Source organism: Cyclopterus lumpus, chromosome 22 (assembly GCF_009769545.1).
Source record: "Cyclopterus lumpus isolate fCycLum1 chromosome 22, fCycLum1.pri, whole genome shotgun sequence".
Classification (NCBI taxonomy): domain Eukaryota; kingdom Metazoa; phylum Chordata; class Actinopteri; order Perciformes; family Cyclopteridae; genus Cyclopterus; species Cyclopterus lumpus.
The window spans coordinates 7,541,401-7,561,380 of NC_046987.1; the positions used below are offsets into that span (position 1 = coordinate 7,541,401).

Genomic DNA, 19,980 nt, shown 5'->3' on the forward strand with positions numbered 1-19,980 from the left:
TAAGATTCTTAATAAAAGGTTAAGTCTGGTCTGAAAAAAATTGACTACAAGTCTTTTTTTATTCACGGTGTCCGTGCTCTGTATTTATTTTCACGGCAATATCCAGTACACAAACAATATCTGACAATTTAAAACCAAACCAACAGCAGTATTTTATCAGGGAAATACAATGCCATTGCTGAAAAATGTCTTCAGACACTTAATCTGTAACAGAAACATCACAGATGTTTCATTTGATCCAGTTAGGACGGGCGATTTGCAACCGATCAGGTTGCGCCGCTTCAGAGCCAGGCACTCTGCTCCACTGCAGTGTCGTCCAGCAGTTCCTCCTGCTCTGCAGGCTCAGTTACAGCATCGCGCTCTGGATCCCGCTCTGGAGGCAACGACGGAGTTTCAACAGCTCCCTGGCTACGCACCTGAAACATGGATTTCATTTAAGAGAGGCTACCTACCTCGCATGAAGCGAGAGCATTAGAACGGTAACCACAAAACATCACGTCTGACAAGACTTCTTGAATTCAGACACCATTTTCATATTCTATACATGTTTAAGGTCAAACGTGACCACAAAACGGCCCATCTATAGGGATGGCTGGGCTGGTTAAACATCAGCCCAGACAACATTGTAAAGTTAATTGACTTTAAAAGTGTTATTACAATGTTCTTAGAACATACCCATTAGTGCACGAGTCAGTGAAAACACTAGTGTGCGTGAAAGACACTTTTCCTCAAGTTGAAATCCCAGCGAGTCCACAATCTGATGACAGACATCCAATATTTGAATGAATGCCGCATGCATGTGCGTGTAGGTTTTCTATTCATATAGTTATCATCTGCGTTTAGCCTGGTCAAGCGGTCTAGACCACAGGCATTTCTTTTTGTATTAAATTAATAATACTACATTGAATTTATATAGCGCTTTTCAAAACACACAAAGACGCTTAAATTCAATCAGTGCTATTTATGGGAATAATTAATGTCAGTTCCTGTTAGAATGATTTTTTTACTAACCCGTTTCAAAATAATTTGGATGATTCAATAAATGTAGGCGTTACTTAATACTAAAGCAGACTAATTTGTTTAGTGTTTGAAAGACATTCAGGTGTAACTCCAAACTGTACAGTATGCAATTCTGAGTATAAATGTCAGGAAAGTGCTGACATCTTTTGTAAATATATGCACTTCTCCTTTAGTGAAGCAAGTTTACGATACAGTATTTGTCCCTTGCACTGTATGGATTTTTCAGTTTTGTTTTGAAGGTTTTTAGAAATCCACAGTTTCAACTGAATTTGATACACATCCCTGCCATCACATCCTTATGCTAAAAACATGTGTTATAAAAGGCAACTATCTGACTGAAATTACTTACGCAGTAGGATGATGTAACATCCGACTGTGACAAGTAACGCAGGTCTCGGCCTAACACTGTCGGCAGAGTCAGTGATCTGACAGCAACTTACCCTCCTGCCTCGGGTCGGCCGCCTCCTGCACGGACAGAGGTAGAGGAATGACGTGCAGGCAGCAAAGCAGCGGAAGGAGAACACCATTTCCACCAACGACATCAAGATGAGAGGCACCCACAGAATGATTGTGGTGCCCTGGTTGACAAAAAACAAAACAAAAAGATGACGGCACATACCTCCGATCAATAAGCACTTCTTTCTTTTCTTGCAGCAATTCAATTCAATATATAACTGCTGATGCTTACATATTTATATTCAACTTACATAGATCCGGGTGGGGTCGAAGGGGCATTCATATGTGATGCTGGAGGAGCCCTGATCATTTCCAGAGAATGTGCAGTGTGTTAGCAGGCCCCATCCTTTGTTTATGATGGCTTTCACCATTGAAACTGACACGGCCAGGGTGGAGGCAATCGACAAGAGACCTGCCAGGAAGCTGAAGACCAGCAAGACCCACTGCTGCAAGGACAACACGGCATGAGTGCGTTAGTGAAAACGCAACACTGGATCTAGTGTGTGAAAGACACTTTTCCTCACAACTAGATGAAATCCCAGCGAGTCCACAATCTGACGACAGACATCCAATATTTGAATGAATGCCGTATCTGCATGTGGGTTTTCTATTCATATAGTTATCATCTGCAGTGTGTTTACACACACACACACACGCACGCAAGCACGAACGCTCAAAAACCAAGGGCAGGTTCCAACAAGAGCCAACTAATGACGTGTGACTACTGAATGGAGAAGGGAGAACGTATTTACCAGGATCCTGTTCCTCTTGTTTTTGGACAGGACAATGGCAGTTATTCCACCTATAATTCCCTAAAAAGGGGCACAAGAAGTCCAGCGGGGGAAAAAGAAGAACATAGATCCTTCATCACAGATACAGATGACACAAAAAAATATTTTAAACCACCATACGCTATTAAATATAAATTTGCTTCATGCATAAAGTGAGTTTTCACACCACTTACCACCAAGCCTGCCACAATAGCAATGACATTAGAGATGGCGTACACCATGTTCCGGGCCAGAGAGTGCACGTTGATGTGCCTGAGCACAGCGCCGTGCACCAGCGCTCCAAGAAGAAAGTTAACGTGGCCCACCAGCACCAGCCCCAGCCCCATCTTCATCAGGGCTTTGTTGTCCTTGAGGTTGGCACAGCATACTCCTAGAGGAATCAGAAATATGCTATTTCAATTTCAGAATCTTAACTTAGTTGTATATCGTTGTTGTTGTTGTTGGCAGAAAAATAATTGATTACAATGTGTGTACAAGAGTCCATATTATCACACTAAAGCATTTGACTAATCAAATATTAAGTATGTGAATACCAGCGGTGTGAGCATCAGTGCTGTTGACAGGAACACAGACAAAATCACAAATCACACCGACGTTTATTCAGCGTGATTCCAAATATAGAACGAGCTCTGTGACTGCAGTACATTGTGAGAACTTGTGGCTTCAGCAGAGCAACAAAAGAGAAAAGCGGGCCAGCGGTTCGTGCACCACAAGAACACTTTGAACACTTCCAATCATCCCCATCCCCTGCAGAGATGGCTGAAGATCTCTCCCCCAGCCCCCCCCCCCCCCCCCCCCTCCCCCCTCCCTCCCTCCCTGCAATGCTGCAAAATGCTGCAGCTATGGTGACACATTCAGAGCCGTGTTGCTTTTTTTGTGTGCTTTCCTCTGAGAAAAGGTGAAGCAACACTCACCCATAACGGCCTGGCCCCTCCTGAACCACCCAGGACAAAGCTTTGGGCTGGGTGTTCACACATCCACCACCACCACTTTGAACTGGCCTGAAGGGGTCAGGAAGTAACACATATCTGCCACTGGTCTGTGTCATTCAAACCTGTGGCTGGGTGCAGGAGAAAGCAACAACAACAAAAAGTCCCTGTGTTTAGGTCATAATAGTGTGCACTGTGGGGCCCTTACTATACCACAACAACAACCTCCTGAGTCCCAGGCAAGCCACCGCAATGGTTTCCCAACCAGTTTCCCTTTTATTTAGGTGAAGCTCCTCCCAAAACAACTAGCAGGCGGCCCCTATGTGAGGCTCAACAACTCAGTTAGTTGGAAAGGTTTTCATTGGTATAAATGAACAGGAAAGATACAAGATATCGCGTTGCATCCAAACACCAGAAACTACATCTCAGTTAACGACAGCGCAGACCACGCCTAAGAAACGTTCGCACGCAACACCTATTCCGCCACTTCCACACGTGAAAGTAAACTTACCAAAATTCACCATGGCGGATTTTACGTCAACCTTGGACCATATCAGTGTACAGGTAGGACGCAAGTCATTTCTGACAACAGTTTGGCACTACGTTGTTTGGTGCGTCGGTGTCTTCTTCTCTTGTTGCCGCTCACCTGCGGACACACTGGAGCTACCTTCCGCCTACCTGTGCGGAAGCTCCGCCCCGACGCACGTTCACCGTACAAGAAGGGGGGGGGGGGATTTATCTGATACAAAAACAAATGAAAAAGACACATGCACGTCTCTCCCCAGTAATTGCATTGACTGTCTGTCACTTTAAAATAAAACGTCAAAATCATAACAAGAATAAAGCCTATATTATATGAATTACTATGATTACTATTATAGGTGAAGCTATACCCGGCAGTACACACAGTATTCAAACCAGCTTCACCTTCACTAGGTCCACACACACACACATATATATATATATATATATATATATATATATATATATATATATATATATATCAAATAAATGTATTGCTACGTTTTATTGTATGGGATTATAACAGCACAATACCATACAAAAATCACAAAGTCATGCCAAATATATATTGCTGAGTTGGACATTTTTCTTCTTCAAGTGCATAATTCAATTGCAGATGGGGAAGACTAGACTATTTAAGACGATGACCTTAGCTGTCAGGACTTCACAAAATATTTGCAGTCAGGAATACCGTGAACAAAATACACAAGTTCCATATGTTTACTCTCAACAACATGAAAAAAAAGCATTTGGTCTCTCATCTGAAAGCATCAAAATTGGCTGCCAGCCTCGTTAGCTGGATTGCCAGCACCTGTCCCTCCTGCCGCTGCACCCTATTAATGGCACACCTGGGCTGGGTGGGTGAACAGAGTGCTTGGCCCACTTTGAAGTTTGCAATGGGGACAATGGAGCTACTGCATTTCCTCCTTCTGGGACATTACATTGCTGCTCAGACAGTAATAAAGATGCAGGATGACACATTTCTCCGTGATATTCCAGTTTTTTTTAACGGCATCATGCCTTTTCCCTTTGATCGAAATTTTGACTTCACTCCTCCGGACACCATCTTCAGCTCGTGGCGGACTTGGAGCCCTGACTTGCACATGCTTGCCGATTTCCCGCCATTCCCCATCATTCCCAGAGTAGAAGTGTTTTGTGACGAATCCGAGCTAACTGTGCTGGTTGATAAGAGCTCCAACGGTCTCGCACTCACCCGAGAGGAGATGCAGTTGGGTGACGGCTGCTATAGCAACAGAGAGCTGCCAAACCAATTTGTCTTCACTTACAGTTTGGGCGAGTGTGGCACTACACCTGTGGTGAGTTCACCACAAAGTCTTTACTCGATACTTTTATTTCCACAGCTTCGTAATGTCGTCTCTGCTACTCCCTCACAGATGCAGAATGGCTTGGTGATGTTCACCAACTCTCTCCACTTGTATCTCAGAATGCCGCCCACCACATGGTGGCAAACCCGTCCCACAGTGTACATCTCTTGTTTCCCGAAAAGGTTTGTCTACCGAGTTACCATATCACGTGCAAGTGACCACAGATGACCGGACTGTAGGCGAATGCATGTCTTTTCAGGCCATATCCGAACTTCTTTGCCTCAACACCATTGCCTGAGAATAGCAAGACCGTGAACATCAAAGCCATGAACTGTGAGTAATATGACTCAAACAAATAAGCTTTTAGGTTAGATTGTTTCGTTTGTAGTCACAAAAATGTCTTTTGATGATCCTGCAGCATCTTGGACCGGCACTGCGGACTCTAATATCTATGAAAGGGGTCAGGTTGTCAACCTTCAGATTTCTGCCAAAACCATGCCAGAGCAGCAGCTTTTCATCCAGTCCTGTTTTGTCTCTGCGTCTCCTGAGCCTGACACTAGGCCCAGGCATGCAGTCATAATGAATAAAGGGTGCGCAGCCAGTTCGTTGACTTATTTGTAATGTTTGTCCATGATCTAATCTCATGTGATGCCGTTGCTCTCTGTCAGGTGCGCAGCCCGATTGAGTTCCCCTCATGCCGTCGTACACTTTGTGGCCTCTGACAGAGCGGATGTGGTTAATTTTATTCTGGACACATCTCTTCTCATTTCTGAGGTGAGTATGTATCTTTATTTATTTTTACTTTTTTTAAAACTATGACCTTGATCTCCTTTCTCTTCTAGCTGTACATCCACTGTAGTGTCCTTATCTCAGACCAGGGTGTCAACGTTGGCTCTAAATCCTGCAACTACAACATGATTCAGTCGAGGTATTGCTGTTACTACATCAGATGTAGTGGGTGTTTTTAAATGTATGACTTAATGTTTGTTCTCTTTCAGATGGGAGGATCTCAGTGGAAATTTGGAAGTGTGCAAGTGCTGTACGTCAAAGTGTAAAGGTCTGTCACTCAAGCACCTTCCTGAAGGTCAGTGCTTCGTTTTGTCAAGAAGTGTGATGATGAATGTACTTGTCAGTTTCTGGTCGTTTAACTCCTCAGTCACTGACCATGCATCTCCTTTCAGGGGCCAAGGCCATCGTCAGCACCAGCCCCTTAGTTGTGGTGGACAAACTTATAGAAGTGCGTCCCTCTGAAACGCAAGAAGCCTCCAGTGCTCCTGTTGCAGACCCCATGCAGTCTCAACGTGTAGTGACCCAGGACACGCTTGTTTCTGGGAACGCTGCATTAAGACCCACTCAGGTTGTGAGTCAGCAAGATGCCACACCGTCCCTTTGGCTTCCTGGACAGGTGCAAGATACTGAACGCAGCGAGAAGATCGGTTCTGAGTCTAAAGATAATTTGACAATGATGTTGCAGGCAAGCGACGCCATGTCGAATGAGCTGCAACCTTCAACCACAGATCAGGAGCCTCTTCTGAATACGCCCACAAACATGGTCATAGATCAAAGTGCAAATGAACTGGGAAGTGATGGTCATAAGTGGGATTTACATTATCTTACTCTGGTTGATGGGTGGGCAATTCCTCAACAAAGTGAAAAGGCAGCTTTTGCAGAGGAATCTCAAAGAAAAAAACGCTTTGGTAGATCTGGACTGTCTGACGCGGAGGTGCCGCAAGATGATGACTTCCCCCTGACGGCTAACATGAATGCAAATGTCAACCAGAATGATTGTAACGCATTGAGGGAGGAGCTGGCAGCGATGCCCCAAGAAGAAGCAAATGCCGCCCAACCTATAGTTCGCGCAAAACTCCAGTTTGCCAAAGGCATGGATGGATCGCAGACGCTGAGTTATGAGGAAGAAGTGCTGAAACAAGAGGTTAAAGGTGTGACCAGAAGATTTTGGCTGGATGGGACTAAAAGAAAAGCTGAGCCCAGACAAAGAGGGCTGCAATCTATTTTCCTGGATTTATTGAGGTAGCTAATTGTGTTATGTCAGTATTATCTTTACATGTGCTTTGACTAATTTGTACGTCTGTCTCTTGTCCTCCAGGAGGATGGACAAAGCAGAATAATGTCATCCTGATAAGAATATTCTTTAATGGCACTTCAATAAATGCATGTATTGAGAAATAAAAGGACAATAGATAACTTATTCCCCTCCTTTCTAAAGTTAAAACAATTGTGAGCCTTTTGTATTCCCACCCAGATGTCGCTGTGGGGAGCTGGGCTCTGCAGTTGAGACTGTAGAGTGCGCGCTCTCCCTTTTTTCTTAGCAACGCATGCGCAGTAGTGCTCTTTTTTTTTTTTTTTCCTATCGCATGTGTGACCCTGGTCACTATTTCCTCCGCACTGCCACTATAAAGTGCCCACGAGTTCCCTAACGCAGTCTCTTTCCCTGGCCACAAAACAACCGTGAGTGTCTAACTCACCGTTCTTGAAAAACTTAAAATAAAAATAATATAAAAAATATAAAATCCACAAAATCTTCATAAAAACAAGAATATTTACTTTAAAAAAAAATACAAACTTTTAATACATTAAAAAAAAAAAACTGCAAAAATATTAATACAAAAAAAAAACTAAAACAGGTCTCGGAGGTGTCTACCAAAGGAAGAAATACTTCAGCAGAGATCATTTATATCGTAATTTTTTTTTTAGGTTTGACCTTTTTTCTTTTTTAATTTTTCTCTCGCTGGACCAAAGAGCCAGTTGTCTTTATAATATTTGGGCGAATTGACGCGCAGTTCGGACTCGGGGAATACAGCTCATACCGGCGTTTTGGAGCCTGGTATTCATTCACATTGAGATCTCCGAGATATGAACACAGCGACCGGGAGTTATCCGATGGCTTCCCTCTACGTTGGCGACCTGCACCCCGATATCACGGAGGCTATGCTGTATGAGAAATTCAGCCCAGCCGGACCGGTGCTCTCCATTCGGGTGTGCCGCGACATGATCACCCGGCGGTCTCTCGGATACGCCTATGTGAACTTTTCTCAACCCGCTGACGGTAAGACAAGGAACCTGGCAGGTGTCCACCGTGCCGTGTGGGCACATTGGCTACATGCGGATGCAAGACGCAGAAAACGTGCATCCTTCAAATATCGACAATGTCACCGTATGCCTTCAATGTCCGCCGTGAAACGGTCTGCATAAACATGCACACTCCGGGACACACTGGCGAATTAATTAAAAAGCACTGGACTTTAACTCAAATGTAATTATCCAGTCCAAGTTGGACTGCTTGGAGGACTCATTTTGATCCATATAAGCATGCCCCAGTTGTTGTATACTCCTCACTCCTGCCAATACTGTCACTACCAGAGTTAAAGCACACACACATGCATAGTGAACAGTCATCCAAAGCCGAACCATAGCCCTCATTTGGAGAGACAAAGTATTTGCAGACCTCACTCTGCCCAGAATGACCCATTTCTCCTATTTAAAGGGCCACGGGATAAAACTAATTCCCATTGCCCTCTTGCTGCCATGTTCATTGACAGCAAAAAGAGGGACACACACAGCTGAAGAATGAGCCCTGCACTGCCTGCTTATGTCTTATGTGTATTATCTGCATTCACAGTATATGTTAATTCTCTGTTTGGATTTAATCCCAGCTTCACTTAAAATTAAAAAAAATACTGTTAGGAATAATCGGAGTCAGACAGTTAGGTTACCTGTAATTTCCTAACCACTCGAGATATGTGTAATTTGTTGGAATGCCATCAAATTTGTTGGAATGCCATCAAATCATTGAGCAACAGTAGCAGGTGTTGTGGTTGTCTTTGCAGGCCCAGCGATACTGTTTACAATGTGTGGACTCCTTTTCCTCTTGCGTCAACGTTAAACAGCTGTCACAATTTGTCTGTGTTGCTCACCAAAAACTGGAGTACGAGTTGCTCAACTCAAGGGAGTAGACGTCACACGTCATGTAAGAAGGGCCACAAGTGAGAAGACACCATTTGGAAGTGTAGACATGGGGGGGGGGGGGGGGGGGGGGGGCTGGTAGCTGTTGGGTATTAAATGGAGCCTGATCATGTGCATGTGGGGCAATAGCTTGCTACCAGTGATTATGACTGGTCAGTACATCTGATATAAATGTAGAGTAAAACAGCAGTCAAGGTTGTTTGCGAACCTGTATGTGAAATCACTCACAAGACCTGGTGTCGCTCATCTGAGCATTCTTGTGGAGTGTCTCTTCCCTATCAATGGTAGAGAATGCTCTACTCACACTCCATGCCAGCAAATACCTCCCAGGACCCCTCTCTAAATTTAGAACATCTTTCTGCGCGGCCCAAAATGTGCCTGGCCGTAACACTTTTAAGCTCTTAACATGACAGAAATGGTTATCAACGACAGGTAATTCAACGCCGTTGAACATTTTACCAAATGGCGTCATTTAAAATATGGACAGTGCATTAGATAGACCACTTTGGGCCTTTTTTAAAAAAACTACTAGATTTCCACTCTGAACCTTCCAGAAGACCACATGTTCGACAGCGGTCAAACACCTTCTCTGAGCACACGAGCTGTACAATTGCAAGCCAAACTGCTGATGCCAGCAGATGCAAGGCAGCTTTTGTTTACCAGACACTTTTAGCTGGAAAGCCTGGTGTGTGTGTGTGTGTGTGTGTGTGTGTGTGTGTGTGTGAGAGAGAGAGACTGAACAAAAGGATGTTTTGGCATGTGTTCCCACATGGACATGAGAGCCTGTATGAGAGTTAGAGCAATAGATGGAGAGAGAAATGGTATAAATTGGAACCGTAGTGATTCAATTGAGTTCAAATAAGACATAATAATTTGATCAAATGAAACATATGATGGCTTAATACCACAATTTATGCCCATTTGTTCATCTGAGAGGCCCTCTGCGCTGCTACTGCAGCGGGCCTAGGTGGGACGTGGTCCAGCAGCATGTGGCGAGATACAGAAAGGGGGACATGTGCTCCCAGCGTTCCCACTGCAGCTGTCCCCCACGCTTGTCCCAGCTGCTCATCTGCCACATGGTCTACTGCAGTATCTTAACCGTATTACATGTGCCTGTGTTAATGGGCTGGCATCAGGGATTCTCCATTTTAGCACACACTGCACAGGTGCACAAAACGGACTAAGACTAACACGCGTCGCCGTATAGCTTCATGTTATTCCTCCGGGGATGTTATTAAGGCAATGCTGTGTTTGTGGTTTTCACGGGACTGCTGCATTAAAGCACCGCAATGCCTGATTCGTGTCCATGATAAATGGAAGCATGTTATGTAGTCTCCATACAAGTTACTGATATGTTCTCATGAGCCATGGCTCCATATAAACAACCAGCCATGACCTTTCCCTCTACCTCTCTGCCCCTCCTCCCTCTAGCTGAGAGAGCCCTGGACACCATGAACTTTGACGTGGTGAAAGGGAAGCCCATCAGAATCATGTGGTCCCAAAGAGACCCCTCCCTCAGGAAATCTGGAGTGGGCAACGTGTTCATCAAGAACCTGGACAAGTCCATTGACAACAAAGCCTTGTACGACACCTTCTCTGCCTTTGGCAACATCCTCTCCTGCAAGGTATAACTGGCTTGAATGCAACTGAGATACATAAAAGAAAGGGCCATTTCTTTTTATGCTGTATATATTCCCACTTTTGGGAAAACTGTTCCTGCTCAGCGATTTTCACACAATTTCTGCTTAAATTAAATTAGATGGGACATTGGGGAAACAGATGGCTTTTTACAAAGGCCATAAAATGCTCCCAAAACAAAACAACTGAAGTGTAAAACTGGCAAATAACTGGCATAATTCCACTTTTTAAACTTTGGTTTCTATGAAATAAACATGTTTGTTTGTACCGAGCCAAGCTTGCGGTTTCCCATGGTTTCTGGTCTTTATGCTAAGCTAGGCCAACTGCTATTTTATCTTCTTGTCTTACCCTCAGCAAGAAAGCGAACAAGCATGTTTCCCCAAAATCTCAAACTGTTGCTTCGAAGTTAATCAACTGCCTGCGACCGTCATGACGCCTCTCTACTGGAGGAACCTTTACCCACATGTCCTCTTCTACTCCAGGTGGTGTGTGATGAAAATGGCTCCAAGGGCTACGCCTTTGTCCACTTTGAGACCCAGGATGCCGCTGATCGTGCCATTGAGAAGATGAACGGCATGCTTCTGAATGATCGCAAGGTGTGAGTGTCTGGTCAATCTAGGATCTGGGGTCAAAGGGGCGTTCATTGTTGATAGTATTTTCATGAATTTAGCTTGAACTTTAAAATGACTTTAACAGTACTTCAAAGTTCTGATGACGTTGAAAGTCCAGCTGTCGAGGGTGCAGCACATCTTGAGCTTATGGTCCTAATAGTGCAGTAATGGCTTGTATATGTTTGAATCTGTGTTCTCTTTGTACGTGTGAACCTGGCTCGTTTGTTCTACACGTATTGAGTGAACTGACTTTTCGTGTCTTTTTACAGTCGGTGTGTGTGAATAATAATAAACTCATCTCTCAATACCGCCAGTGTGAAGATAACTTCTAACCTGATAGATAACGAACTAAAAGCTCCGACTCACTCTTATCTTTCCTGCCAGACAGATTTTGTGTTGCCTCATATGTCCACTCGCTGGTCACCCGTCTTGGGAGTGTTTGTATGTATGTATGTATGTATGTGTGTATTGTGTGTGTGTGTGTATGACCACGCTTGTGTGTTTTTAGTGATGGATCGAATGCAGGAATGCAATACTGGATGGCGGAAGGGGAGAGGTCGTCATAGCAAGGTATATAAGATCATTTGGTCCTCCTCAGCTTTACTTTGTACTGTGAGCCTCTGTTCCTCCATCCCTCTCCATCCACCTCCTCATCACGTTTTGGACCAAGAATTAAGATGGCTGTCACTGTGATGTCTAGCATGCCAACATGTCTGCCTGCCTCGGGTGATATTAACCGCAGTTGGATGTTTTTTTATTATTGTGCACATCAGGAGTGACGTGGTGACATAGCTGTAAATTTGTTTCGTGGATGTTGTCTCTGTACTCTCTTTTACTTACCGTGCTTGAGTGGTCAAGGTCGTCCTCTCCCGGATCAAGTGTTTTGGAGAGCGGAAAAAGGATCCTAGTGTGTTTCTCATTTCTGTCGGGAATTTTTTTACAAGAGTGTTCTTCGCTGCTCTTCCTATGTCTTCAGGTTTGTGGGCCGCTTCAAATCTCGCAAGGAACGGGAGGCTGAACTTGGTGCCAAAGCCAAGGAGTTCACCAATGTCTACATTAAGAACTTTGGAGATGAGATGACTGATGACCAGCTGAAGGTGGTCTTTGACAAATATGGTAAAATGGGACCAAATAAATGGGTATTGCTCCAAACGTTTGTGTGTTCTAGTTCTGCTGTCTTACATCCATTCATCTGACCTTTAACCTCTGCAGGTAAAACGCTCAGCGTGAAGGTGATGATAGACCCCACCGGCAAATCCAGAGGCTTTGGCTTCATTAGTTACGAGAAACATGAGGACGCTAACAAGGTACTTTGGCCCCAATGGAAAAGAACCAAGTCTTTATTGGTATTCACCTCAGATAATTATGATTTTGTGCAAAGGCTGTAGAGGACATGAATGGCACCGACCTCAACGGCAAAACTGTGTTTGTGGGCCGGGCTCAGAAGAAGATGGAGCGGCAGGCGGAGCTGAAGAGGAAGTTTGAGGTGCTGAAACAAGAGAGGATCAGCCGTTATCAGGTCTGTAGAAATGAATCCAATCAGTATTAACATTCACTGTTAAAGAAGCTGCTATGAACGTATCACGATTGCCCGTCTTTGGTTTCAGGGTGTTAATCTTTACATTAAGAACCTGGATGACACCATAGATGATGAGAAACTGCGCAAGGAGTTCTCTCCGTTCGGGTCTATAACAAGTGCTAAGGTGAGAAGGATCAAACAGATGCTGCAATGCATCGCTGCAATATGAATATTACAACAGTGTTGTATACAACAACAACAACATTGTGAGTTTGAAATCACCCAGACACAATCTGTCTGCATATTAGGTGATGCTAGATGAGGGTCGCTCCAAGGGCTTCGGCTTTGTCTGCTTCTCCTCCCCCGAAGAGGCCACCAAGGCCGTGACTGAGATGAACGGACGCATCGTGGGCTCCAAACCCCTCTACGTGGCTCTCGCTCAGCGCAAAGAGGAGCGCAAAGCCCACCTGACCAACCAGTACATGCAGCGTATTGCCGGCATGAGGGCCGTGCCGGCTAACGCCATCATCAACCAGTTCCAGCCCGCCAGTGGCTACTTCATGCCAGCAGTGCCTCAGGTGTGGGAATCAAAGTCTCTGTATGTTAAAGCAACTGCTCCTATTGGAAAAACCCACAGATAACCTGACTCTACAGTTCCCCTCTGCTCTGCGAAGGCTTTTCAATGTGTTAGCTTATCCATTTTCTTTTAATGCTTGTAACTTTACTGTTTTGGTTCAGTCTCATCGCTCACATATTGAAGGTAAATGGGTTTTTTTGGTGGGCAAAAAAGCTTATGTCCCATACCATCCCAGCATCAAACTGTAGACCGGCAACGCAAGAGCCAGATACGTTCTACAAGAGTTTATGTAGACCAAAAACAGAGCTACGAGGAAAGGGAATGATGGATTTACATTCCCTTGTTAATACAGGTTGAAAATCAGTTAACATACTTCCTTGGTATACTATTTAAATTAATAATGCCAAGAAAGCTAAAATAATTCCCAACAATTATTTCCTCGGGGTCACCAGGCAAACTTGTGATACTTTTGTTTAATTATAATTTAATGAAATGCCACGGATTAAAAGATAGATGGTGTCATTAGGAAAGGACTTTAATGCCATGAAATCATAAATTGCACATGCCTTGTACCCACCAGGCCCAGAATAGGACTACATACTATGCACCCAATCAGCTGGCTCAAAATGCGACCCAACCCCAGATGGCAGCAGCAAGGGGGCAGAGGTCAAGGTGAGTACATCAGATGTGGAGCATCATATTTCTTCAGTTATCTCCTAACATACAAAGTTATACTGCAATGTAGCTATTTAAAACATCTCATTGTTTTTGGCTCTACTTCTGTCACTCTCAGGTGGTTACCAAGGGATACCCAGCTCACTACGTCAGCCAGGACCCCGTGCCAACCTGAGACACATGAGTCCTGGTGGCGGCACACAGGGCCCACGAGGTACGTTCACTAACAACAGCTGATTGATGCTATTAACACCACATATACAAAAGAGGTTGTCACCCCACTGACTCCTGCACCACTTTCCTCTCTGCTGCTAGCCTCCGGCCAGGCCATGGCTCCTCGTCCATCAATGGGAGCCCCCGGCCCCCGGGCCATGCTCCTTACAAATATGCCACTGGTGTCCGTAACCCCAACCCCCAGGTGATGCAACCTATTGCCTACAGCAGGTATGAGCGAGGGACCAATCACATCATCTTGAGTTCCTATAATATCCAGCCCCCAGCTCTCTAAATATGTTCTTCCTTATGTTATCTATCCGTCCTTTCTAGGCTCAGCCAGCTGTGCACAGTCAGGGCCAGGAGCCTCTCACGGCCTCCATGCTGGCTGCTGCGCCCCCTCAGGAGCAGAAACAGATGCTTGGTAAGACTCCTGTGACATAATGAATGAACTGTAATGACTCAGTTTCTTAGTAGGTTGACTTATTCTCAATCTTTTTCTCAAACAGGTGAGCGCCTTTTCCCCCTGATTCAGTCCATGCATGCCAACCTGGCAGGAAAGATCACCGGCATGTTGCTGGAGATCGACAACTCTGAACTGCTGCATATGCTCGAGTCCCATGAGTCTCTGCGCTCAAAGGTACTTGGCTAGCTCCATCTTTGCAACAATGTCACACTGAACTGTTTGTTTATCCATATACATGTGTCATTATTCATGTTTGATGTTATATCTGCACAAGGTGGAAGAAGCCGTCGCTGTGCTACAAGCCCACCAGGCAAAGAAAGATGCGACTCAAAAAGTGGGCAGCATAGCTACTACTGTTTCTGCTGCCACAGCCTGAAGACTGCCTGCTGTATTGAATTGGTATGATTAAACATAATCAGTCAAGCTATTCATACATCATTTTATTGTGGTAGTAATTAAATGTCATTATGTTGTTTCCGGGTGCAGAGAGATGCAGAGAGACACACACTACACTGACTCCAAACACCCGACTCCTCTTAAGAATCAGCAATAAGGAAGAAAAAAAAAAGAGGAAAATATAATGAAAAAATAATACTTGAATATTTTGAAATATATTACAGTTCATCATTTTTCTAGTTCTGTAAAACTTACTAAAAGCAATTATGCAAATGAATCTTGAAAGAAGGTCTTTCAAAGTGTGGCAAAGGTGAGAAACTGTTCCTTTTCTTTGCTTTACATTTTAATGTTTGATTTGAAATGATGGACTCTTCCCTCCTATCATGTTATCATGGGTGTGTGGTATTCTCAATAAAAAGATGATATATCAAGGTTTACGACTGTTGTGTTACTTTAATGCTTACATATAATCTACTGTATTCAGTTTCAAGTGTGTATCTGACACACGTACCTGTCAGTAATGCACAGAGGAGGCCAAAAGCCAGACTAAAGGGCACTTTAGGAGTGGCAAACAATTTATAGCTGAGCATCATATGCGTGTCTGGGCTACATTGGTATCATTAAGGGTGTTCCATGATAGACAGATGATTGATACAAGCAACATAAGAGAAAAGAAAACATACAATTTATTTTTAATAGGAGGGGAAAGTGTTTCCCTCTCCCAGATTATCACTTAAAGATGTTGTCACTGAGGTTTTGCATATAAACCTCCAGGTCAAAACTATTGTTATTGACATGAACTCAGGTCAAAGGGTGGCCAGCCAGCTCTGAACAAGCACTTTTGCATGATATGATATTAAGTACCTAATGATAGATGCATACAATTATGTAAATAAGAACAATTTAATGTTAAAATGAAAATACAATTTTATAGGTATCACCTTTATGGTCAAACAGTCATTTTCAAATTATCCTGTTTATAGGATATATGTAACTCTTTCTAAAAGCTTTTCCAAATGTCATCCCTTCCTCTTGTCATTCTTCTTTAAGTCAGCGTGACAAGACAGTGTTTATTTATAAATCTCCTTTAGAAATGTGATGCTGGTGATCCTTTTAATATGAAAAAAGAACAACAAAATAAGGTATAAAGGTGCAATTGGAGCGATGACAGATTTATCCAACAGGTGGCACTCGAGGAAACCTGATCATTTGGGAGGCGGGCTACAGCCTCTCTGCACCAATGGGAAGCGGCCGGGGTCAAAGTTGAAGGGTTACATCCAATATGGCGGCTAACAAACGAGTGCTGTATGTTGGTAAGTTAATGTTACTTTTCTTAAAAATACGTTGAAATGACATCGTTTAAGTAAACTTAGCTGACGTGGTAAAGATATTACATTGTAAATTATTAAACGAGACGCAACCAACTATCTATAAAGTGCACATAATACGACAAATAAACTCCGATAGAAAGTTCCAGCCGGTGAAACATGAAAGCGTCACTTTGAAACATGGCAACGTCGCTGATTTTAACCTCCGCAGTGTTCGCGACCACATGACGAAAGCGGGCCGCGTGGATGTTAAATAACGTGTGTCGTTGTGTCTCCGTCAGGTGGCCTGGCCGAGGAGGTGGACGAGAAGGTTTTACATGCAGCTTTTATCCCGTTTGGAGACATCACAGACATCCAGATACCATTAGACTATGAAACGGGTGCGAGTTTCTGCCATTGGCTGTTTCTATGGGACATTTAATGACTGTGGGTAAAGTGAACATTAATCCGAAATAACGCGTCTTGTGTTCTGTTTTCAGAAAAGCACAGAGGATTTGCCTTCATTGAGTTTGAAATGGGAGAGGTACGTGAAGTGCACACTAAAGGCTGCAGTTTGAGCATCTTCATGGATTTAAAAGTGGTTACTATAACCTGAATAAGATTATAGTCTGTGTCTAATTCAGTGTGTTTGTGTTATTGAGAGAGATGTTGACATGTACCTGAACTGAGCTACACCACTATCTAATTTATAACCGGATTTAGCAACGCACAGTCATCCATCTGCTTGCTTATGAATATACTTTTATGTACAGCAATGAAACAGATAACATGCACTTAGTGTACACCATATTAGCAACACAAGAGAACAATTGTGTTTTGATGTGTAAGAGGGGGTCATCCGCAGATATTTATGGCTGTTCTTTAGCATTTTGAATTGAATATGGCATCCTTAATACATTGTTTCCTTGGCTTGCGGTTTTATTTGGATAAAGGTCTGACTGGGGAATTCCATGTACACTTTGTTGGTAACTAACATATTGTGTGGATTTGAATGGTGATTATTTCTGAGCTCATAACCTATTTATGGCCTTTGTCTTCTGTAGGATGCTGCGGCGGCTATTGATAACATGGTAAGTGGATCACGTTGCCGCACATTCACGTTGGTGAAGTTTTCTTCCGGTTTCTGAGAACCAGCTGTTGTGAATTTACCCGAAAGGTCCAAAATTAGTTTTCTGCTTTAATGTTGGTTTTCTCTGCTAGAATGAGTCTGAGCTTTTTGGACGAACTATCCGGGTCAACACCGCCAAGCCCATGAGAATCAAAGAAGGTTCTTCTCGACCAGGTAAATTAGGGGGAAAAACTATTTTTATAGAGGCTATAAGTTTAAGTGATTACAATCTGTGATCACGATTTTAACGCTGCTTTTCTGTCAGTGTGGTCGGACGATGACTGGCTGAAAAAGTTCTCAGGGAAGACCGCAGAAGAGGCTGATGGGGAGGCAGCGGCTGGAGAAGCCACTAACACTGCAACACAGGAGGTAAGATGGCTTTTTTCCCTAAATGGTGGCTCTGATTCCTAACTATGTTAAGTTAGTGACACAGGTATGATATTTTTGTGCAGGATGAGCCTCCGGCTAAAAAGGGCAGAGTTAATCCTCAGGTCTACATGGACATTAAGATTGGAAATAAGCCAGCCGGCAAACTACGCTTCCTCCTTCGGGCAGACATCGTTCCCATGACCGCAGGTGTGTATGTTGTAGGGCTCTGTTAAAATTAGATACTGCAGCTGCACAATATTTAGGATCGCTTGCATGAAGAATTAACACGAAAATGACACATTATACAGTATAATCTCCCTTTAGTAACACCGGCCTCTTTTCTTACATCCCATGTAGAGAACTTCCGCTGCCTGTGCACGCATGAGAAGGGCTTTGGCTTCAAGGGAAGCAGCTTTCATCGCATCATCCCTCAGTTTATGTGCCAAGGAGGTGACTTCACCAACCACAATGGCACCGGCGGCAAGTCCATCTACGGCCGGAAGTTTGATGATGAAAACTTTGTCCTCAAACACACGGCGCCAGGTGAGGAGTCATGCATGGAGTATGTGTTGGTGGTCATCATGATTTACGTTCACTATTAGATAAACAGTGGATAACTGGCCAAACCGGGTCTCTCTTGTGCTCACAGGGCAGCTCTCGATGGCCAACTCCGGGGCAAACACTAATGGCTCTCAGTTCTTCATCACCAATGACAAAACAGACTGGCTTGATGGAAAACACGTGGTGTTTGGAGATCTTGTGGAGGGGATGGATGTGCTCCGTGCAATGGAGGTAAGTGTGAAAAGTGTTCACTGCTAGTGCAAAATATTAGTTTTATAAAATACAATCACATGTTTCTATCCTTAGAAGTTATTCCAGTGGTAGTGAAGGCTTTAAAATCATCATCATCATCATCATCATCATCATCATCATCATCAACAACAAACCTCAAATATTACCCAGTGTGTTCTTTAAATGTAAACATCACTATTGCTGCACGTAAATAAAACATGCATTTGTACAAAATTAACTAACCGACATTAGTAGAGTCTGCTGGTTTACCAAATGTGATTCATATTTAGGGATGATGTGAGGTTTATTTTATTTTGAGTTTTTCCAATTTGCAAAATACACATACAAGAAAAAAGGAGGGAAGAAAATCAGGAACCCAAATCTCCCCCACCCACCCAAAAAAGAGGCCATTGCAATACCCACTGCTAATGCAACAATATGTCCAGAAGAGTATTCAGGAACCAGATAAAACAAAGAACAGTCACAGAGAGACAATGAATGAATGAATGAAGATAGAAACACAGTCTGTTAGTTGTACTGTAGCTAGTCGGAGCAAGCGTGGGGTATTCAATGGTTCTCAGGACACACACCTGCATATTAATGCACTTGTTTGACACCCTGCCTCCTAATATAATCCACAAGTCGTTGAAAATATATATACATGTATAACATCTACAGTTATACATAGAGTATCTTATCTCTAAAAACTGATAATCATATCATTGCGCCATTATTTTATAACAAGTGGGGGACGATGATTTCAATGTTATCTAGATTATAATTGCACTGTGAAATGTGGAACGCAAACATCAATCTGGGCTTTATGTAAAATTGATAAGCGTTGGTTATATTGTAATAAAAGCATGTAGAAGTTTAAAACAATCGGGCTGAATTATGGCAAGAAATTGCTGTATCTTATTGAATGTGCTTTTTTCCCCTGCAGGCTGAGGGAAATAAGGATGGAAAGCCGAAGCAGAAAGTCATCATCTCCGACTGTGGAGAATTGGTGTGAACAAAAAAGAAATGTGTGCTTGTCTGTATGTATCAGTGGTATGTCTGAGAGCACAAGTGTGTTCATGGTCTTTTGTACTTTAGGCACACATCATCTGCCATGTAAATATTTCAATAAACATTGTTTTTTTATAAAGAAGCAACAACTTGATGCCTTTTTTACTTTGTACAAATAAAATGTTACATTGATCCACTGATTGTTGGTTCAACCCTTTTATAACTGCACCTATTTAGTGACCTACTTAAAGAT

General features: G+C 43.3%; 4 protein-coding genes across 5 annotated transcripts; 3 read left to right on the top strand and 1 right to left on the bottom strand.

Moving 5' to 3' along the window:
* Positions 1 to 68: 68 nt before the first annotated feature.
* On the bottom strand, positions 69 to 3,864 carry tmem54a (transmembrane protein 54a). The gene is made up of 6 exons (XM_034563613.1): positions 3,708 to 3,864; positions 2,441 to 2,637; positions 2,229 to 2,288; positions 1,728 to 1,922; positions 1,461 to 1,598; positions 69 to 416 (listed from the first exon to the last, which is right to left on the bottom strand). Exons 1-6 carry the CDS (start codon positions 3,718 to 3,720, stop codon positions 282 to 284), a joined length of 738 nt encoding a protein of 245 aa, XP_034419504.1. The 5' UTR covers positions 3,721 to 3,864; the 3' UTR covers positions 69 to 281.
* A 742-nt stretch (positions 3,865 to 4,606) lies between these two features.
* On the top strand, positions 4,607 to 7,227 carry zpcx (zona pellucida protein C). 2 transcript variants are annotated; one of them, XM_034525136.1, is made up of 8 exons: positions 4,607 to 5,034; positions 5,113 to 5,225; positions 5,303 to 5,376; positions 5,462 to 5,633; positions 5,712 to 5,971; positions 6,042 to 6,127; positions 6,225 to 7,074; positions 7,151 to 7,227. In XM_034525136.1, the coding sequence occupies exons 5-8, from the start codon at positions 5,958 to 5,960 to the stop codon at positions 7,170 to 7,172; spliced, it is 972 nt and encodes a 323-aa protein (XP_034381027.1). In that variant the 5' UTR covers positions 4,607 to 5,034; positions 5,113 to 5,225; positions 5,303 to 5,376; positions 5,462 to 5,633; positions 5,712 to 5,957; the 3' UTR covers positions 7,173 to 7,227. The 2 variants fall into 2 exon arrangements, with proteins under 2 accessions (XP_034381027.1, XP_034381028.1); XM_034525137.1 differs by having other exon boundaries at positions 6,042 to 6,100.
* A 279-nt stretch (positions 7,228 to 7,506) lies between these two features.
* On the top strand, positions 7,507 to 15,557 carry pabpc4 (poly(A) binding protein, cytoplasmic 4 (inducible form)). The gene is given in 17 exon segments (XM_034563271.1): positions 7,507 to 8,110; positions 10,459 to 10,652; positions 11,148 to 11,263; positions 12,253 to 12,392; positions 12,489 to 12,583; positions 12,658 to 12,795; positions 12,884 to 12,979; positions 13,104 to 13,373; positions 13,953 to 13,997; positions 13,999 to 14,044; positions 14,166 to 14,261; positions 14,363 to 14,419; positions 14,422 to 14,490; positions 14,592 to 14,684; positions 14,770 to 14,900; positions 15,001 to 15,125; positions 15,213 to 15,557. Coding segments are annotated over 16 exon segments (1,881 nt in total). The 5' UTR covers positions 7,507 to 7,917; the 3' UTR covers positions 15,103 to 15,125; positions 15,213 to 15,557.
* Positions 15,558 to 16,339: 782 nt separating this feature from the next.
* On the top strand, positions 16,340 to 19,869 carry ppie (peptidylprolyl isomerase E (cyclophilin E)). Its single transcript, XM_034563267.1, has 10 exons — positions 16,340 to 16,435; positions 16,732 to 16,830; positions 16,930 to 16,973; positions 17,494 to 17,520; positions 17,651 to 17,732; positions 17,824 to 17,927; positions 18,011 to 18,134; positions 18,285 to 18,470; positions 18,577 to 18,719; positions 19,663 to 19,869. The coding sequence occupies exons 1-10, from the start codon at positions 16,405 to 16,407 to the stop codon at positions 19,729 to 19,731; spliced, it is 909 nt and encodes a 302-aa protein (XP_034419158.1). The 5' UTR covers positions 16,340 to 16,404; the 3' UTR covers positions 19,732 to 19,869.
* Positions 19,870 to 19,980: the final 111 nt, after the last annotated feature.

What these genes read in the sequence shown, in the direction of transcription:
- zpcx (XM_034525136.1), top strand. An exon ending in ACTCAAGCACCTTCCTGAAG is followed by an intron (nt 6,128 to 6,224) that starts GTCAGTGCTTCG and finishes ATCTCCTTTCAG; the next exon opens with GGGCCAAGGCCATCGTCAGC. An exon ending in ATTTTCCTGGATTTATTGAG is followed by an intron (nt 7,075 to 7,150) that starts GTAGCTAATTGT and finishes CTTGTCCTCCAG; the next exon opens with GAGGATGGACAAAGCAGAAT.
- tmem54a (XM_034563613.1), bottom strand. An exon ending in ACAAGAGGAACAGGATCCTG is followed by an intron (nt 1,923 to 2,228) that starts GTAAATACGTTC and finishes TTGTCCTTGCAG; the next exon opens with CAGTGGGTCTTGCTGGTCTT. An exon ending in TCGACCCCACCCGGATCTAT is followed by an intron (nt 1,599 to 1,727) that starts GTAAGTTGAATA and finishes TTTGTCAACCAG; the next exon opens with GGCACCACAATCATTCTGTG.
- ppie (XM_034563267.1), top strand. Translation starts at nt 16,405, where the DNA reads ATGGCGGCTAACAAACGAGTGCTGTATGTTG. An exon ending in ACCATTAGACTATGAAACGG is followed by an intron (nt 16,831 to 16,929) that starts GTGCGAGTTTCT and finishes TTCTGTTTTCAG; the next exon opens with AAAAGCACAGAGGATTTGCC. An exon ending in AGAAGGTTCTTCTCGACCAG is followed by an intron (nt 17,733 to 17,823) that starts GTAAATTAGGGG and finishes CTTTTCTGTCAG; the next exon opens with TGTGGTCGGACGATGACTGG.